General features: G+C 43.0%; 1 protein-coding gene across 1 annotated transcript; it reads right to left on the bottom strand.

Annotated features, from left to right (window-relative positions):
- Positions 1-292: 292 nt before the first annotated feature.
- On the bottom strand, positions 293-2,027 carry LOC102127089 (protein CFAP144P1). Its single transcript, XM_005549756.3, has 2 exons — positions 1,249-2,027; positions 293-1,151 (listed from the first exon to the last, which is right to left on the bottom strand). The coding sequence occupies exon 2, from the start codon at positions 942-944 to the stop codon at positions 537-539; it is 408 nt and encodes a 135-aa protein (XP_005549813.2). The 5' UTR covers positions 945-1,151; positions 1,249-2,027; the 3' UTR covers positions 293-536.
- Between the last annotated feature and the right edge of the window lie 14,593 nt (positions 2,028-16,620).

Here is a 16,620-nt window from a genome sequence, read left to right as displayed (position 1 = left end):
TTCTAAATCTAAAAAAGTCAAACTCATAGAATTAGAGATTAGAATGGTGATTACCAGGGGTTAGGGGTAGCAATTGGGGCGATGTTGGCTAAAGGATACAAAATTTCAGTTGGAGGAATAAGTTCAAGAGAGCTGTCAAGATTAACTGTAGTGACTACAGTTAATAACAATGTATTGTATTCTTGAAAATCCCTAAGAGAATAGATTTTAAGTCCTCTCACCACAAAATAAGTATGTGAGATACTCGATTTAACCATTCTACCATATATACATATTTCAAAACATCACATTGTACACAATAAATATATGCAATTTATTATTAATTTTAAAAACAAATGGTTTAATATGCTAATATTAGTCACTTCCATATGGTGAGATAATGGGCAATTTTTATTTCCTTCTTCCGCATTTTTTTATGCTTCCTAATTTTTGCCATTATCCATGAATTACGGACGGGGGGTTAAAGTAATATTTACTCTTCTAGGCAGCGGATATTTAGGACATTAAATCCAGGAACTGACTCCATTGCTGAAATGCTACTTGTGGCGATCATCTTCTCCCAAGCTCCACATTTTAGCTTTGTACAGAGTGATGTCATTGTAGACCCTGAAGTGGTTCATCCTACGGTCACTGCGTTCTGGGTCGACCAAGGGCTCTGAGTCCCACCCAATTTCCTGGTTTTCAGTTTGTGCCTCCTGGTACTTCTTCCTTGGCCCCTGGGCAGCATGGTGAATGAGATTCAGAAACCTGGCGTCTGCGGGTTCCTCCAGGTTATCATGCCAAGACATGGGCTTCCTCGTAATCCTGTGAACCTTGCGCAGGGGATTCACGTGGTACTGAGTGTAGAGTTTCTGGGTTCGTAACTCTTTGAGGTACAGCTCCCGCAAGATCTGGTTCTGATGAACCTCATCTGTGACCACCCTCTCTTTCGGGTGTCCCGCCATGGCCTTGGAGCTGCTCGGTGGGTCCGGCGCTCTCTTGGCGTCCTCTTACCACTCGCTCGGCTGCAGGCCTCCTGCAGTCTCTAGGCAACGGCGCCCCACTCCATCTCCAGGCAACAGCGTTCGTATGATACCACTCTGGCCTCTCGGAATCCAGCCTCTTTACTAGAACTGCCTCTCGATACTGCCAGGAAAAAGGCTTGCCATCAACTGGCAAACCCAGGAGATAATGAACATAAAACTGGACCTCACGTTGGCCAATCACCTCCCTCCTTGAGAACAGATTCGATGCCTTTCAATCCCCTACCTTCTCTGCTCCTGGTTCTACAGTTTGCTCTGTGGTTACAGACCAAGTTCCACGGAGAAGCCAGTTCAAATGCAGACGCTTGTGCAGTCTGCCTGCCCAGGCAGGAGAGGAAAGGCGCAGGCCAGGCTGAATATTCGCTTGCCATGGTCTTGGATTCCCCGTGTCTGCCAGGTCGTTGCTGGGAATCCACAGTCCTGGCAATTCTGAACCTCCTGAGAACTGCCCCAGTATGAGGGAAATCATTTCTCCAGGGTGAGATTTGTAAGTCGTCAGGTCTGGTTGGGGGTGGCTGGATAGGGAGTGGGGACTAGAGTACAGGAAACTAGCAGGAAGGGCTATGAGGAGGGCGAGGGGGGAAGATAGGAGGGCACTGGGAAAGGGGTGCCTGACGAACAGGGGGGCGGCACACAGACGCTCTGGTAGTAACAGAGGAAGAGCTGGGCAGAAAGTTCCTTGAGGTAGGGTACTGGGAAGGGGAGACATCAGTCAGCTTGGGCAAACGGGTAGGGCAGAAAATCGAACAAGATGGACGGCTCTGGAGAGGAGGCTGAGGGCAGGAAGTTTGAGGAGTAACGGGGGGAAGGAGGGCTGGAAGACGAGAGCGGGAAGGAACAGAAAGAAATGGAGCCTGGGGTTGAGGCCGAGAGATTGGAGGTAGTTTTCTAGTCATTTTTCCAGATAAGCGCTGTAGTAACTCACTTGTCCAAACGAATCAAAATGAGTAACTGAGATGTGCTGAGACCGATTCCAGCTTTTATCCCCTCAGAACATTCCATCACAGAATGCCTATTATGAAATGTACATGTATCTCCTTAGGACATTTCATCACAGAACTCTATTATGAAATGTACATACTCCCCTTTGTTCCAGTGAGGAAGCCCCACCAACCAGAGAAAAGATCTCAGTTTCTTGGTTTAAGAGTGATCAAGGGGGCCGGGCGCGGTGGCTCAAGCCTGTAATCCCAGCACTTTGGGAGGCTGAGACGGGCGGATCACTAGGTCAGGAGATCAAGACCATCCTGGCTAACACAGTGAAACCCCGTCTCTACTGAAAAATACAAAAAACTAGCCGGGCGAGGTGGCGGGCGCCTGTAGTCCCAAAAAACTCGGGAGGCTGAGGCAGGAGAATGGCGTAAACCCGGGAGGCGGAGCTTGCAGTGAGCTGAGATCCGGCCACTGCACTCCACCCTGGGCGACAGAGCGAGACTCCGTCTCAAAAAAAAAAAAGAGTGATCAAGGGAAATAGCAAAGAAAAGAAATGGGGCTGTAATATTGGTCCCTGTTCTTGGGATACCATGTAGTTTTGCCTCTCCACAGACAAAGATTGATCAAGGGGCTAACAGAGGTAGGGGCTTGGAGCCTAGGAGAGCAGTTCTGAAGCAGGAATTGGGAAAACGGGAAGTCAGTATCTTACTCTCTTTCCCTTACTACATTGTTCAAAGCCCTTTCACATTATCTACCTCACTACATGAATATGCATGATTAGAGATGTTATGTCCATTTTACCAGTGAGGACACTAAAGACCAGAGAGGGAAGGACTATAGGCAGGCAGTGGGTGGGTAAGCAGGCGGGACAAGAACTTGGACCAAAAAGAGGGGGCAGGTGGGAGAGGCCACAAAATGGCACAAAGCGCTGACCAGCACCATTGCCTCCTCCGGTGTCTCTGGACAGGATCTTGTAGGGGATGTCTGGAGAAGAGCTGTAGTTTTTGCAGCTTACCTCTTGGTCCCTGTGCTCCCTTGGTTTGATGACTTAATCTTCACTGGAACCAGACACACAGGGTCCAAGCTGGCAGGATGACTGCCCACTCCTGAGCACCTAGTGACTAGATTTGGACTTCCTTGCTCACTACCTGAGATGCCTAACTCCATCAGATGATGAAGGGAGCTGCTGCACCCTCCCCTCTTTTTTGTCTGAAGTAGCAACCCTCTCTGCTGAACGTTCCGGGTTTCTTTGAATAGCATTCGAATCATAAGCTCCTTTGGTCCCCTATTCTCTCCCATGCTTGTATCACCATAAGATTCTGAATTTTCTCCCTTGGCCCAACACCCTTTTCCTCCCATGCTGCATAAAACTTCCAGTTATGCTTTGGAAGTCCAGCTACATGATTAGCAAACTTCCCTTTTTCCATAGACTGCTTCTTTATTGACAGTTCCTTGCCTTTCCTTGCTTTAATTGTAACTTGGATTTCTCTTAAGGACATTGCTTTTTATCTCAAGTAGAAACTACTTATTCTCTCAAACTCTAAAGTACTTCAGAGTAAGAATGTGGTTTATAGAGTCTCCTCGCTCCTTCTGACTCCTTGAAAACCGCACTGCATTATTCCTCTCTTCATACTGGAAAATCTCTTGCTCCTTATGAGTTATCTTTAAACTAGGAAAGAAAACTTATTGGGAAATAAAAAAGTAACACCTTCCTTATAATCACCTAAATGAACAAAAATGTTAATTCGTAGTTCAGAAAACTTTGTCTATTCAGAAAACAAGTATGTTCTCTATTTTCACTGTGTTTTAGTCTGTTCTCATGCCGCTAATAAAGACATACCTGAGACTGCATAATTTACAAAGAAAAAGAGGTTTAATAAACTCACAGTTCCATGTGGCTGGGGAGGCCTCAAAATCATGGCAGAAGGCAAAGAAGGAGGAAAGGCACATTTTACATGGTGGCAGGCAAGACAGCATGTGCAGGGGAACTCCCCTTTATAAAACCATCAGATCTCATGAGACTTACTATCATGAGAACAGCAAAGGAAACTTTGATTCCATCACCTCCCACCAGGTCCCTCCCATGACATGTAGGAATTGTGGGAGCCACAATTTAAGATGAGATTTGGGTGGGAACACAGCCAAACCATATCACACTGATTGTAAACAACAGCCAATAGATTGTTTACTTTGGAACAGGTTGAAGGAAGAGTCAACATATAGTTCCATAGAACATGTTGCAGGCAGTGAGGGAAGAGAAAGCATGGGAATTTTTGAAGATCTTTCTAAGTTCCCTTCAATTTGGAGAATAGCACTTAAGAATCTGGGAAAGCCAAGAAAAGAAAGGAGCTCAGTTCCTCACCACAGAATGACACTGGTAGTAGAATCAAGAAATAGCAGGTGCCTACATGGACTTTCCATTATGGAGACCCAGGTCCTGCAAGCAGCCTGACCCATGGCTGGCTGAGTTACTTTCCACTAAGTGGACCACAGATTTGAAAGAAATGTATGTGAGGACAAAGTTACCAGAGTGCCTAGTTTTCTTGCCAATCCATCAATTATCTGGAGAACTGGGCTCATCAGGGATTCTCCCAAGGTGCATGAAACCTGGGAGAACCAGCATGCACGAGGGAGCCACAGTAGAGGCCAACATGTGGATACTTTGGTGGTTCTGCCTCAAATAGAGGAGAGAACAAATGAAACAGAAACAAACATATTCTTAAAAATATTTTAGAAGAAATTTTCTCTAAAATGAAGGAAGGTAGCGATCATCTGATCAAGAAGAAAATTTACAATGGCTGGCTAATGCCACAACATTCTGGAAAATTTGCTGAACTACCAGGTTAAAGATAACCTTATGAATACTCCTGTCACCTATTAAACTTAAAAACTGAGACTGAACTCACACATCTTCTAAGTAGCATTAAATGCTAGCAGATAATGGAGCGAGTTTCAGAGGAATGCTACTCGCATGTGGTCTGTAGGCTGGCAGCTTTAGCATCACCTGGGATCTTGTTAGAATGCCAAATCTTGGACCACTATCTCAGACATACTAATTTCAATTCTCTGGAGGTGGAACTCAGAAATCAGTGTCTTGATATGCCCTCCAGGTGATTCAGATGCATGGCTAACATACGAGAGGCACTGCTCCAAACTTTAGTAAAATAAACACATGCAACTCATGAATTTTACATCATGCTAGACTGTCATTTGCATATGAAGGTAACAGCCAGCCATCTCTTCTTTGTATAAAATCAAGAAGTATATTTCTCATGAGTATTTGAAACAGGAGGAACTGAATAAAGGAATTCAGTTTCACTGTTGATGTAAGAGCTAAGATAACAAATAACATTAAGATACTTCAAGATTAGCCCAATAGCCAGTCCCCGGGCTGACTGGACAAAGGAGTCAGGCCAGGGGTCAGAGTTGCCTGAAGGAATCTGGAATCCTAGCAGGCCTGTCCAGTGGGGATGGAGATAGTGCTTTAGACAGTGAGGAGCTGGTTCCTGAGATGCTGACTGAGATGAACCGGGACAAAAAGATTCTGCTTCACCTTCCTCCATCCTTCCAATTTATTGACAGACATTCCTGTTGGCCAAATCTAGCTGAAAAACCAGCTGAGTCAAGAACCTATGGCTCAAGGCACAGCAGGGGAAGGGGAAGGAAGGACTCTGAGGGCCAGCAGGGCAGGGACTGGTGCAAAGTCTATACCCAGTCTACCAAATGAGAAATCAAACTAAGTGACAAATGGGGAAGGGCATGAAAAGACTGGCAGCAGGGCGGTCTTCCTAGGCTTAGGATGCGGTTGTAGAGGGCATTGTGCTGAAACAGGCCTCATGTGACTTCATGCTCAGCTGTTGTCATCTGAAAATTCTTAATAATGTTTGAACAAAGGCTCTACATTTTCATTTTGAAATGGGCCTTAAAAATTAGGTGGCTGGCCACGCGCGGTGGCTGACGCCTGTAATCCCAGTACTTTGGGAGGCTGAGGCAGGCGGATCACGAGGTCAGAGATCGAGAATATCCTGGCTAACACGATGAAACCCCATCTCTACTAAAAAATACAAAAACTTAGCCAGGTGTGGTGGTGGGCGCCTATAGTCCCAGCTACTTGGGAGGCTGAGGCAGGAGAATGCATGAACCCAGGAAGTGGAGCTTGCAGTGAGTGGATATTGCGCCACTGCATTCTAGCCTGGGTGACAGAGCAAGACTCTGTCTCAAAAAACAAAACAAAACAAAACAGAAAATAGGTGGCTACCCCTGACTGAGAGTAAGCAGTAAATTATGTAAATTATTTAAAAATAGAAAATAGAAAAATAAAAATAGAAAATAGAAAATAAAAATAGAAAAATCATGTTCATAGTACAGAATGTAGATGTTATACCTATTTATAGAAAAGCTACATAATGTTAAAAATAACAACAATAGACAAATAAAAATCCTAATATGTTCTGACACAATCTTGAAGCTTATAGAAGGAAGTCTAAGGGGGTGAGTGCCCTCATCTTCCACAGGGAGAAGTAAGTAGATTTTGTTTTGCTTTATGAGGTTGAATGAAGATGACTTGGAATGTTCACTTTTAAGTATGCTACTTAAAGTTGAAAGAAGATCAGTCTTAATAATTTTCAAATTACCACAGAGAGAAGAGTGAAATTACCTAAAAAAAAAATACAGGCCATGTAGCAAAGATACAAACTAAGAAAGCACACTTAAACAAAAGGAGAGTGAAACTGTCTCCGGTAATAGTACCTACAAATGGCATTTACTCATGTATTGAATCTCAAAATTAAACCCAATGAGTTCAGGTCTATATGAGATACAGTTAAAACAGTGCATCTATAATTATTAGTGTTGACAAGAGATACTCCTAAAGCAAGTGCAATCGAAATTTTAAATAAACAGATGGGCAAAATATGTCAGGGGAATCTTGCCAAAGAGTGTTACTTTGTCGATGAAAAGTGTCAAACTCTGTAAAATATTTGAAGAGGTTTATTCTGAGCCAAATATGAGTAACTATGGCCTGTGACACAACCCTCAGGAGATTCTGAGAACGTGTGCCCATGGTGGTTGAGGTGGAGCTTGGTTTTATACATTTTAGGGAGGCATGAGACATCAACCACATACATTTAAGATATGCATTGGTTCGGTCCAGAAAGGGAAAACAACTTGAAGGAAGGGTCATTAGGGGCGGCAAACATCCAAATACTGACAGTGAATCCATACAGGTCTGCAGCAACCTTAATTCCTGCCGCCTCAGAAGAATTTGACTGATGGCTTAAGGCAGAAAAAGAAATAGAGGCAAGTCGCAGGAGAGGAAGGTTTTTGTCTTTTGTTTGTTTGTTTGTTTTTGAGACAAGTCTCACTCTTTCGTCCAGGCTGTTGTGAAGTGGTGTGATCTCGGCTCACTGCAACCTCTGCCCCCCGGGTTGAAGTGATTTTCCTGCCTCAGCCTCCCAAGTAGCTGGGATTACAGGTGCCCACCACCACACCCTGCTAATTTTTGTATTTTTAGTAGAGGCAGGGTTTTGCCATGTTGGCCAGGCTGGTCTCGAACTCCTGACCTCAGGTGATCCATCCACCTCAGCCTCCGAAAGTGTTGAGATTACAGGCGTGAGCCATCGCGCCCAGGCTGGAAGTTTATTAAAAAGACGTAGAGCATGAAAGAAAGGAAAGTACACTTAGAAGAGACCCAAGTGGTGACTAGAAGGACAAGTGAGGCATTTGACCTTTGGACTTGGGGTTTTACATGCTGGCATACTTCCAGGGTCTTGCATCCCTTTTCCCATGATTCTTCCCTCAGGGTGGGCCACTGCATGTGTGGTACCCTCCTTGTGCTCGGTAGGTGAGCACGCACAGTGCGTTTAAGAAGCTGTACAAATGCCTGCCTGAGGCTTTCTTCCCTTTTCTGGTGGAATGCCCCGGAAGGTCACATTCCACCTTTTGTCTCTTAATGTGCATGCCTCAGCTCACTCGCCCAACTCCTGAAAGCTGCCGATTACTGGTTATAGGTGTTTCCTATCAACATAGGGAGACTGCCTTTCCCTGGTGCTGACTGTGACCAATTATTATTTTCCAGTGACAGTTAACAACTGCTTGACTGTCACCTGATGGTCACCTGACTTTCCTGGTAGGGGTGTGGGGGGAGCCCTCTCTTGCCCCACCCATGCCTGGCTAGCTGCCTCCTGGAACGGGGGACTTCCAGGTTATAGGTAGATCTAACATTTTTCTGATTGGCAATTGGTTGAAAGAGTTATTATCAATAGAAAGGAATGTCTGGGTTATGATAAGAGGTTGTGAAGACCAAAATTGTATCATGCAGATGAGGCCTCCAGGTAGAGACTTCACAGAGAGTGGATTGTAAACGTCTCTTATCAGACTTAGGATGTGTGTTGCTGTTAATGCCGGAAGGTATAATGACACACGTCCAACCCCAACTTCCCATCATGGTCTGAACCAATCCTTCAGGTTAATTTTACAATGCCCTGGCCTAGGGGGAAGTCCATTCAGATGGTTGGGGGGCCCTTAGAATTTTATTTTTGGTTTACAACTTTATGTGGTTGAAGAGTCAAGTTCGTAAGAGATTCCTAATTGCCATGAAGCCATAGCATCAAAACATCATGTGAGCAATTCTTTTTATTTGTAAGATAATCTTGAAAAAGTTTATGAAAATGTAATATGCCAAAGCTGATAAACCCTTTAAGTTACAAAGTGAATTTCATTCCAAGAGAGCTACTGTATGGTAATAATTCTACACTTTACCTTCTGGGTCTGCGCCCTCCATTACAACAGCCACTGGCCATACGTGAGCACTGCAGAGTGCCTGAGAGCATGGCACGTCTGAGGTGAGACATCCTGTAAGTGTAAAATAAGTACCAGCTTTTTAAGGCTTAATATGAAAAAAATGTAAATTGCCTTATTAGAATTTTTAAATATTTATATTATGCTGAAATGATAATGTTTCTGGGTACATTGTATTAAATAAAATATATCGCAAATTTAAATTTAATTTCATGTGTGTGTGTGGTTTTTTTTTTTTTTGAGATGGAGTCTCGCTCTGTTGCCCAGGCTGGAGTGCAGTGGCGTGATCTCGGACCACTGCAACCTCCGCCTCCGGGGTTCAAGCGATTCTCCTGCCTCAGCCTCCCAAGTAGCTGGGATTACAGGTGCGTGCCGCTGCGCCTGGCTAATTTTTGTATTTTTAGTAGAGACGAGGTTTCACCATATTGCCCAGGCTGGTCTTGAACTCCTGACCTCGTGATCCACCTGCCTCAGCCTCCCAAAGTGCTGGGATTACAGGCATGAGACACTGGGCCCGGCAATCTTTTAATGTAGCCTGTAGAAAATTTTAAATTACCAGTGTGGCTTGTATTATATTCCACTGGACACTGATATTCCAGATAATCAACTTTATTAATATAGTTTCAATGTAGTTCATGTAGTTTCATTAATTTTGCTTTACTTTCACAATAAATGCCTGAAGGAAACTGATGATTTGCTACTTGGTTACCTCTAATAAATTCCTTCTTTATTGCATTAGAATTAATCTTATGAAAAAGCTACAGTTCTTACCACCAGCATCAACCCATTTATGTTTAGAGGTTACAATCATTTTTATAAAATAATAAAGGTGAGATCAAATTAATACTCAGATAATTTCATAAGACAAGAGAGTAATAGTATCAGAAGTGAACTCTTAGCTAGGCACAGTGGCTCACATCTGTAACCTCAGCACTTTGGGAGGCCAAGGCAGGAAGACTGCTTGAGGCCAGGAGTTCGAGACCAGCCCAGGCAACACGGCGAGACCCTGTCTCTGCTGAAAGAAAAAGAAAAAACAAAAATGAAGTGGACTGTTGGCTGGCTGACAGGAACCCCCACCATGAAAAATATCTCAGGGAGTTTTGAGGTCAGTTCATGTAGGAACGTCTGAATTCAGCACATCAGAGCGGATGTAGAGGAATGAAAAGTCATTTAAAAATACATAAAAGTTTAACTTTTATGAAAATCAGATGTAAACAAGTCAAGGATTACCTATAAGAATCCTACTGAAAATTTAGAATGTGACAATAATACAAGCATAGTAACATAAATCTCTTCCAGTCACTGACAGATTACACAGTAAAAAGTTGTTACAGCTGAATAATGTTATATTATATATACTTACATATATAGTATTATTCATATATATATAAATAGATACAGATAAATAGAAACCTATAAAAATTCTATCCCTTTCTTTGAAAATATACCTCCTTTAAGAAAAATATAAACATCTTCTGATTGGACCCAAAGATTCAATAATGTAGAGGTGTCCCATTGTATTAGTCCATTTTCACCCTGCTGATAAAGACATACCCAAGACTGGGTAATTTATAAAGAAAAATAAGTTTAATGGACTCACAGTTCCACGTGTCTGGGGAGGCTTCACAATCATGGTGGAAGGCAAAGGCATGTCTTACGTGGCGGCAGGCAAAGAGAGAATGAGAGCCAAGTGAAAGGGGTTTTCTCTTATAAAACCATCAGATCTCATGAAACTTACTCACTAAGACAAGAACAGTATCAGGGAAACTGCCACCGTGATTCAGTTACCTCCCACTGGGCCCCTCCCACAACACATGGGAATTATGGGAGCTACAATTCAAGATGAGATTTGGGTGGGGACACAGCCAAACCATATCACCCATCTTCTCAAATCTACAAACAAATTAAATGCAGTTGCAAACAAAAATACTTTTGTGATTTGATCAAATAGTTTAAAAGGTCATATAAAATAATGTATAACTGAGAAGAGCCATAAGACATTCTAAAAATAAAAAATAATGAGATAGGTGTGCCCTTTGCACATAGAAACACATGAAACCATAGCAACTAAAATAGTACAGGGAAAGGACTAGACAATGAATAAATCACAGAAAATTGGTATATGATAAAGGATCACTTAGAATAGGTGTGGAAATTCAGTTAATAGCAAACTACTTCAGAAAAATAAAGGCTAATTCCTATCTCACTTCTTAAATCCAACAAAAATACAAAATGGATCAAAGTTTGTATCATAAAAAAGAAAATCATTATACATATATTCATCTACATTACCTTGGTTTACTACTACAGTTTGCATTTTGTGGCTTGTTTACATTTATGTGTTTAATCCATCTAGTGATATCTATTTTTGTTCTTCTAGTTCTAAAGTGCTTTTAATTTCTGCCATTCTCATTACTGTCTTTTTCAAACATTTCTTAACATTCTCACAGGTTTTCTTTCTAATTGCTAACAGGTTTATTCTTATATATTAACTTAGAACTTGTTTTTATTATGCTTTAAAAGCAGTGTTTATGGATTTTGATTGGAGTTGTGTAAAATACACAGATGAATGTGGGAAAAATTGGTACATTTATAATTTGTCTTTCCAACCAAAAATCAGAAATATCTTTTAATTTCATTGATTCAATTATTCACAAATCTCTGTAACTTTAGTTGTTTTCTTCAATATTGATCTTTCACATTTCTTTCTTTTCTTTTCTTTCCTTTTTTTTTTTTTTTTTTTTTTTTTGGAGACATTCTCTTACTCTGTCACTCAGGCTGAAGTGTAGTGGTGCATTCATAGCTCACTGAAGCCTCGAACGGGGGTCAAGCGATCCTCCCACCTCAGCTTCCCACCTCAGCTAGTGTTAATAGTTAGGACTACAGCTATTAATATGTGCCACCACACCCAGCTAATTTTTTAAAAATTGTTTTTAGAGATGGGGGCTTGATATGTTACCTAGGCTGGTCTGGAATTCCTGGCCTCAAGCAGTCCCCCCACCTCAACCTCCCAAAGTGCTGAGATTTAGAGGTGTAAGCCATCACACCCAGCCTCTCATTTCTTTTTTAATTTGTGCCTAGGTGTCCTACAATATAGGTTTCTATCATACTTTCTTTCTTCCTTGGAGTTTGCTTGTACAGGTTCGACTTAATCATGCTCCTCAGTTTTATGGTCTGGCGGCTTGTCATTTTTGTGGGTTTGCTATTCGTTAGTTATTAGTTGTCATGCCACTGGGGGTGCGTATGTAGGCAGTGATCTCTTGAATGGCTGTATCAGTCTTAGTCTTCCTGGTTTCTCACTTGCAACATGCACCTTCAGGTACCCTCAGATGCCTCAATGGTGAATTCCATGCAGACTAGGGAACTCCTTCCTCTGCAAATTCCCTTCACTTCAGGAACTTGGCTCCTTAATTCCTAGCTGCCTTGGTAGCCCTGAACAATTTGGGCCTGCCTAGGCTGGTGAGACCGTGTCAGCCTCCGGTTCATTTTGGACTCTGTTGGGCGTCTACGCCTGCAGTGTGGATTGGCAAATGCTCTGCAGATACAAAGCTGTGGAGGAGGCCCAGCTCACCTCTGTGAGTTTCCTTTCTCTCTCCTAAGGCCTGACTACCTTGGTTGCCCTCTGATACCTCCCAACAGTTTTGTTTTGTTTTTTGCTGGGAGTCCTAGAGGTGGTGTTTTTTTCCAGCTTTTAGAGTTCAGGAAGTCAGATTATCAGCCACTCTGTCACAGCCAAACACAAGCCCATCCGATCAGCTTCTAATTGGTTAAACTACACTGCATCCTTTCACTTCAGTTCTCAACTGTGATCACGTTTTTATCAAGTGGGAAATGAAAGTTGAGGAAATAAATGGTTCTAAACAGGAAACTTGGATAATGTAGTGAAGATCGCAAGACCAGGCAGACATCTGTTTTCAGAATTTAAGGTTTTGAAGAATATTTCCCAACTGAAAATCTAGCTTGGTGGGGGTGAGTCTCTGCCCTCATGTCCCCACCAAATCCACTTTGTTTCATGATCCTGCAGGTACCGAGACTAGCATAACAGAAAGGGGCCTCTGACAGTGAAGACAGGGACACTCACTCTATCACATGGTAGCACACAGAAGATATGCCTAAGGCTGCTGGCAGGTGTGAAGGACCTCTGTCTGTTGGGTAAACAGCTCCCTTCACTTCTCTGGAACATTCTCACTGAATCAAGTGGAGCTGACAGAAGCTGTGCTCGAGTCCCCAGGGCATGGGTGGCAGCCGGTGGGCTCCAATGAAGCCGTTTGGGGGAGAGGAAGAAAGAATTGGAATGGGTTTCCCTGCTGAGTGTGATAGGGAGGCCATGTGTGATTGAAGGGATTAGCTTTATTTGGAGCTTTAGCTATTACACCTGACTGGATTTGAGTGTGACCAGGTGGCTTCAAATAGGACCACCCTGTGTTCCGAATCAAGCCGTATGGGTACATCTGATTGGCAGGCTATAATTGCTTTGAAGTCTGTCTCAGAAAGGTAGGCTATCCACAGTGGGGAACTAGTCAAAGGTGGAAAGGGTGTTCAAAAGATTTGGAGCACTTGTGAATGATAGGACTCCCTGAGAGATAGAGACCCCAGCGACAGAAAGCAGCAAAAATTGACTGCTTCTGATTAAAATACAAAGGCAGACAAAGAAAAAGAAATCTTAAACACATCCAGAAACAGATGAGGCAATGATATTTACGACTCATTAAGGGATTATTCTGGGCCAAGCCGTTTAAATCCTTACCACAAGTCTTGGAGGCAGGCATTGTTATCCTCATTTTATAGGAAGAAACTGAGGTGTCAAGAAGTGAAGTGAACTGTCCCAGACCCCACAGGTTATACATGACAGGGCCAGTATAACACAAACGTCTCCTTCTGAAACCTGAGCCCCTCACCGCCGCTCCATACGGTCTCTCCCTTTGGGGTAGATCTCAGAGGCTGGAGAGTCTCTCTGTTCAACGTTGGTGTTGACAATTACAACAAAGCCAAGTGAAGTTTGGCAAGTGGATGTCCCATATATAGAAAGATTTCACTGGAGATACTCTTTTTAAAAATTTTTATGACTCCAAGGGAAAATACAAATTACTTTTTAAAAGTTCATGTATGTGGATAACTTCATTTTTGTGACAAGTGAAAGAATGCCCTGCAATTGTATATGAATGCCAAGCAGTGCGGTATTTTATATAAATTACATGACAGACATGACTCACATAAATATGGAAGACGGAGTGACCATTTACTAGCATCCTTGGAAAATAGAAAGCAGTGTCCCTTGAACAAAATTTCATTTTACCTGGACTACGCTTAACTAACAGCCAGCATAGGAATCATCTGGCAATGAGCCCGGGATCTTGAGATCGCAGCACGGGAACTACAGGAACTTTCTCAAGCTCTGTGGAAAAATCTGCCTGGTAAGAGCTAAAAATGTCCCATTGGTCCAATTTTAGAACTTTCCCTCTGAGTCTTTTAGAAGTAACAGAAACCCAGAGGGGAAAACAGGGAGAAATGGGAAGAGCTGTGACCCGGAAGTGGAGAGGGGCTCCGTCAAGCCTGGGTCTGGTATTCGTTAGCTTGAGCAAAGTCACGTCACCTTTCCAGCCTGTTTCCCTCCTCTGTAAAATACAAATTAATATGACAATATAATTAATCTATTAAAATATATAAAATCCCAGATTTTAATAATATGCTATTCACATATATTAATATGCTTTTTAAATATACTAATATGCTTGTAGTGTTTCTCAAATTCATCTCACCACATGTCCCTTGTTTTCTGAGCTTGCTGGGGGATCAATACTCCATGGAGCGCTGCTGGGAAACGCTGGACCACAGCCAGTTCCAAAGACTTCCTCTGAAAATCCTAGGTTTGTTCTGCAGGTGCCGCCTCACAGCTCCCTCTTTTTGTGTTCAGAAACGTTCATCCTGTGCTATCACATGTGGCATTGCCTCAGGTAAGACAAGCAGAACAGGGAGCAAAGGAAAACTTTCATTCATTAACTCAACACACATTGAGTGCCCACTAGGGTCAAGTATGAGGCCCCATCTTGGCAATGGATTTTAGAGAAGACAGACAAGCAAAGGTCTGTGGAGAAGTCTTTCCATCTGTAGTTTCCAAGGAGTCCTGAGACTCGGAATCCACTGCTGTTTTAGAAGGGTTTGCACTGGGTTGAGGAGGAGCATTTACCTGGACTATGCTTGTACGGAGGTGTATGGCTACAACATAACATTGGGACAAAAGAAGAGCCAGAATTGCAAACCACAGGCCAAGAAAACCAAAGACATATCTAGGGGAAGTGGGAAATATTTACTCCAAAGTACTAACATTGACTACCATGAAGTGTTGTAATTATGAGCAGCTTTTAAATTTTATTTTTTGGAGATGGAGTCTCACCCTGTCACCCAGGCTGGTGTGCAATGGCACGATCTCAGCCCACTGCAACCTCCACCTCCTGGGTTCAAATGATCCTCCTGCCTCAGCCTCCTGAGTAGCTGGGATTACAGGCATGTGCCACCATGCCAGCTAATTTTTTTGTGTGTGTTTCTAGTAGAAATGGGGTTTCACCATGTTGGCCAGGCTGGTCTCGAACTCCTGACCTTGTGATCCGCCTGCCTCAGCCTTCCAAAGTGCTGGGATTACAGGTTTGAGCCACCATGCCTGGCCACTTATTTTTTTTTATTTTTTTATTTTTTATTTTTTATTTTTTTAATGAACATGTGTAGCTTTTGTGATCAGAGGAAGATAAAATAGCTAAGTTTTTATCAATACCTCTATGCTTATTAAATATCTCAATGTTCAACTTCTTAAAAAATGATGGTCAAGACACTGGTCTAAGTGACAAAACCATTTCAGCCTCAAGAAGGTTCCAGGTAAAATAAATGTTAGGAAATAGGCAAATGATTAGATATTCAATTTTTAAATCATATAGAAAGAGACTGCAGATGAAAGATTTGGAGCTCTCACCTGAAATCCTATGGGGGTGATTACACATGCCCATGCCAAAGGGCAGGCTGCCACGGTGGACACTTAAAATGGTTTTCTCCCCAACACTGGGCGTGTGCCCTAAAGGGACATATGAGCTTATAAATACCTATGTTTGCATTTTCAAGCTGGACAACTTCAATTACTTTCTTCAGTCATAGCTCTTTCTGTTAAGTCTTACTTCAGTTGACAGCTGAAGTAATCTCAAGTGGGAGGGGTGGCCTCATGTGCCCACTCATGGGCCGCACATACTTGACCTTCTCACTCTGCACTAGTGTAAACCATCTGCACCTTTACGTTGGATCCAATAGCCAACACTGCTCTGTTCACAGCCCACCTCTCCCAGTCTTTGGCCAATAAGCACCAGAGAGAAAGTCACAGTCTCAGAGACGGACGAGCACTGACTTGTGCTCTCTGACCTCATCAGGTCCCTCGCACAGCCTTGCATGGCAGCTTATCCTCCATTCCTTGGCAGTAGCCTGAAACCCTCAAACTTGAATAGAGCCCCCAGCTCTCCTTTTCCTACTCTGTTTTTAACAAACCGCATCCTCTTCTTTTTCTCGAAGAAACTAGCAGTCTTTGGGCACAAGTCACTCACCTTCCTGCATCCCCCTCTATCCATTGGTCTGTGTCCCCCACTCTCCCCACTGGGGAAGGGATGTCTCAGCACCTCCTGTGCCTGTCCCCTGGGCCACTCCCTCTCACTCTCATCTCTGCAGGCCCTCACTGCATCTTTTTGCTCTGTGTCTCCAGCCACTCCATCTGAAACAAACTCTCCTTCAAGTCCCTGTCCTCCCCTGGTCCTTTCTTCCTTTGTCCTTTTCTTTCTGTTTGAGACCTGGTGAGTTTGAAGTGACTGGGAAGGGTCACAGTGGATATATCTAGTAG

Source organism: Macaca fascicularis, chromosome 3 (assembly GCF_037993035.2).
Source record: "Macaca fascicularis isolate 582-1 chromosome 3, T2T-MFA8v1.1".
Taxonomy (NCBI): domain Eukaryota; kingdom Metazoa; phylum Chordata; class Mammalia; order Primates; family Cercopithecidae; genus Macaca; species Macaca fascicularis.
The sequence above is the reverse complement of the archived record's forward strand: the minus strand, read 5'-3'. Positions and strand labels throughout refer to the sequence as shown.

Excerpts from the sequence above, each read along its gene's own strand:
- LOC102127089 (XM_005549756.3), bottom strand. The coding sequence starts at position 944 with ATGGCGGGACACCCGAAAGAGAGGGTGGTCACAGATGAGGTTCATCAG.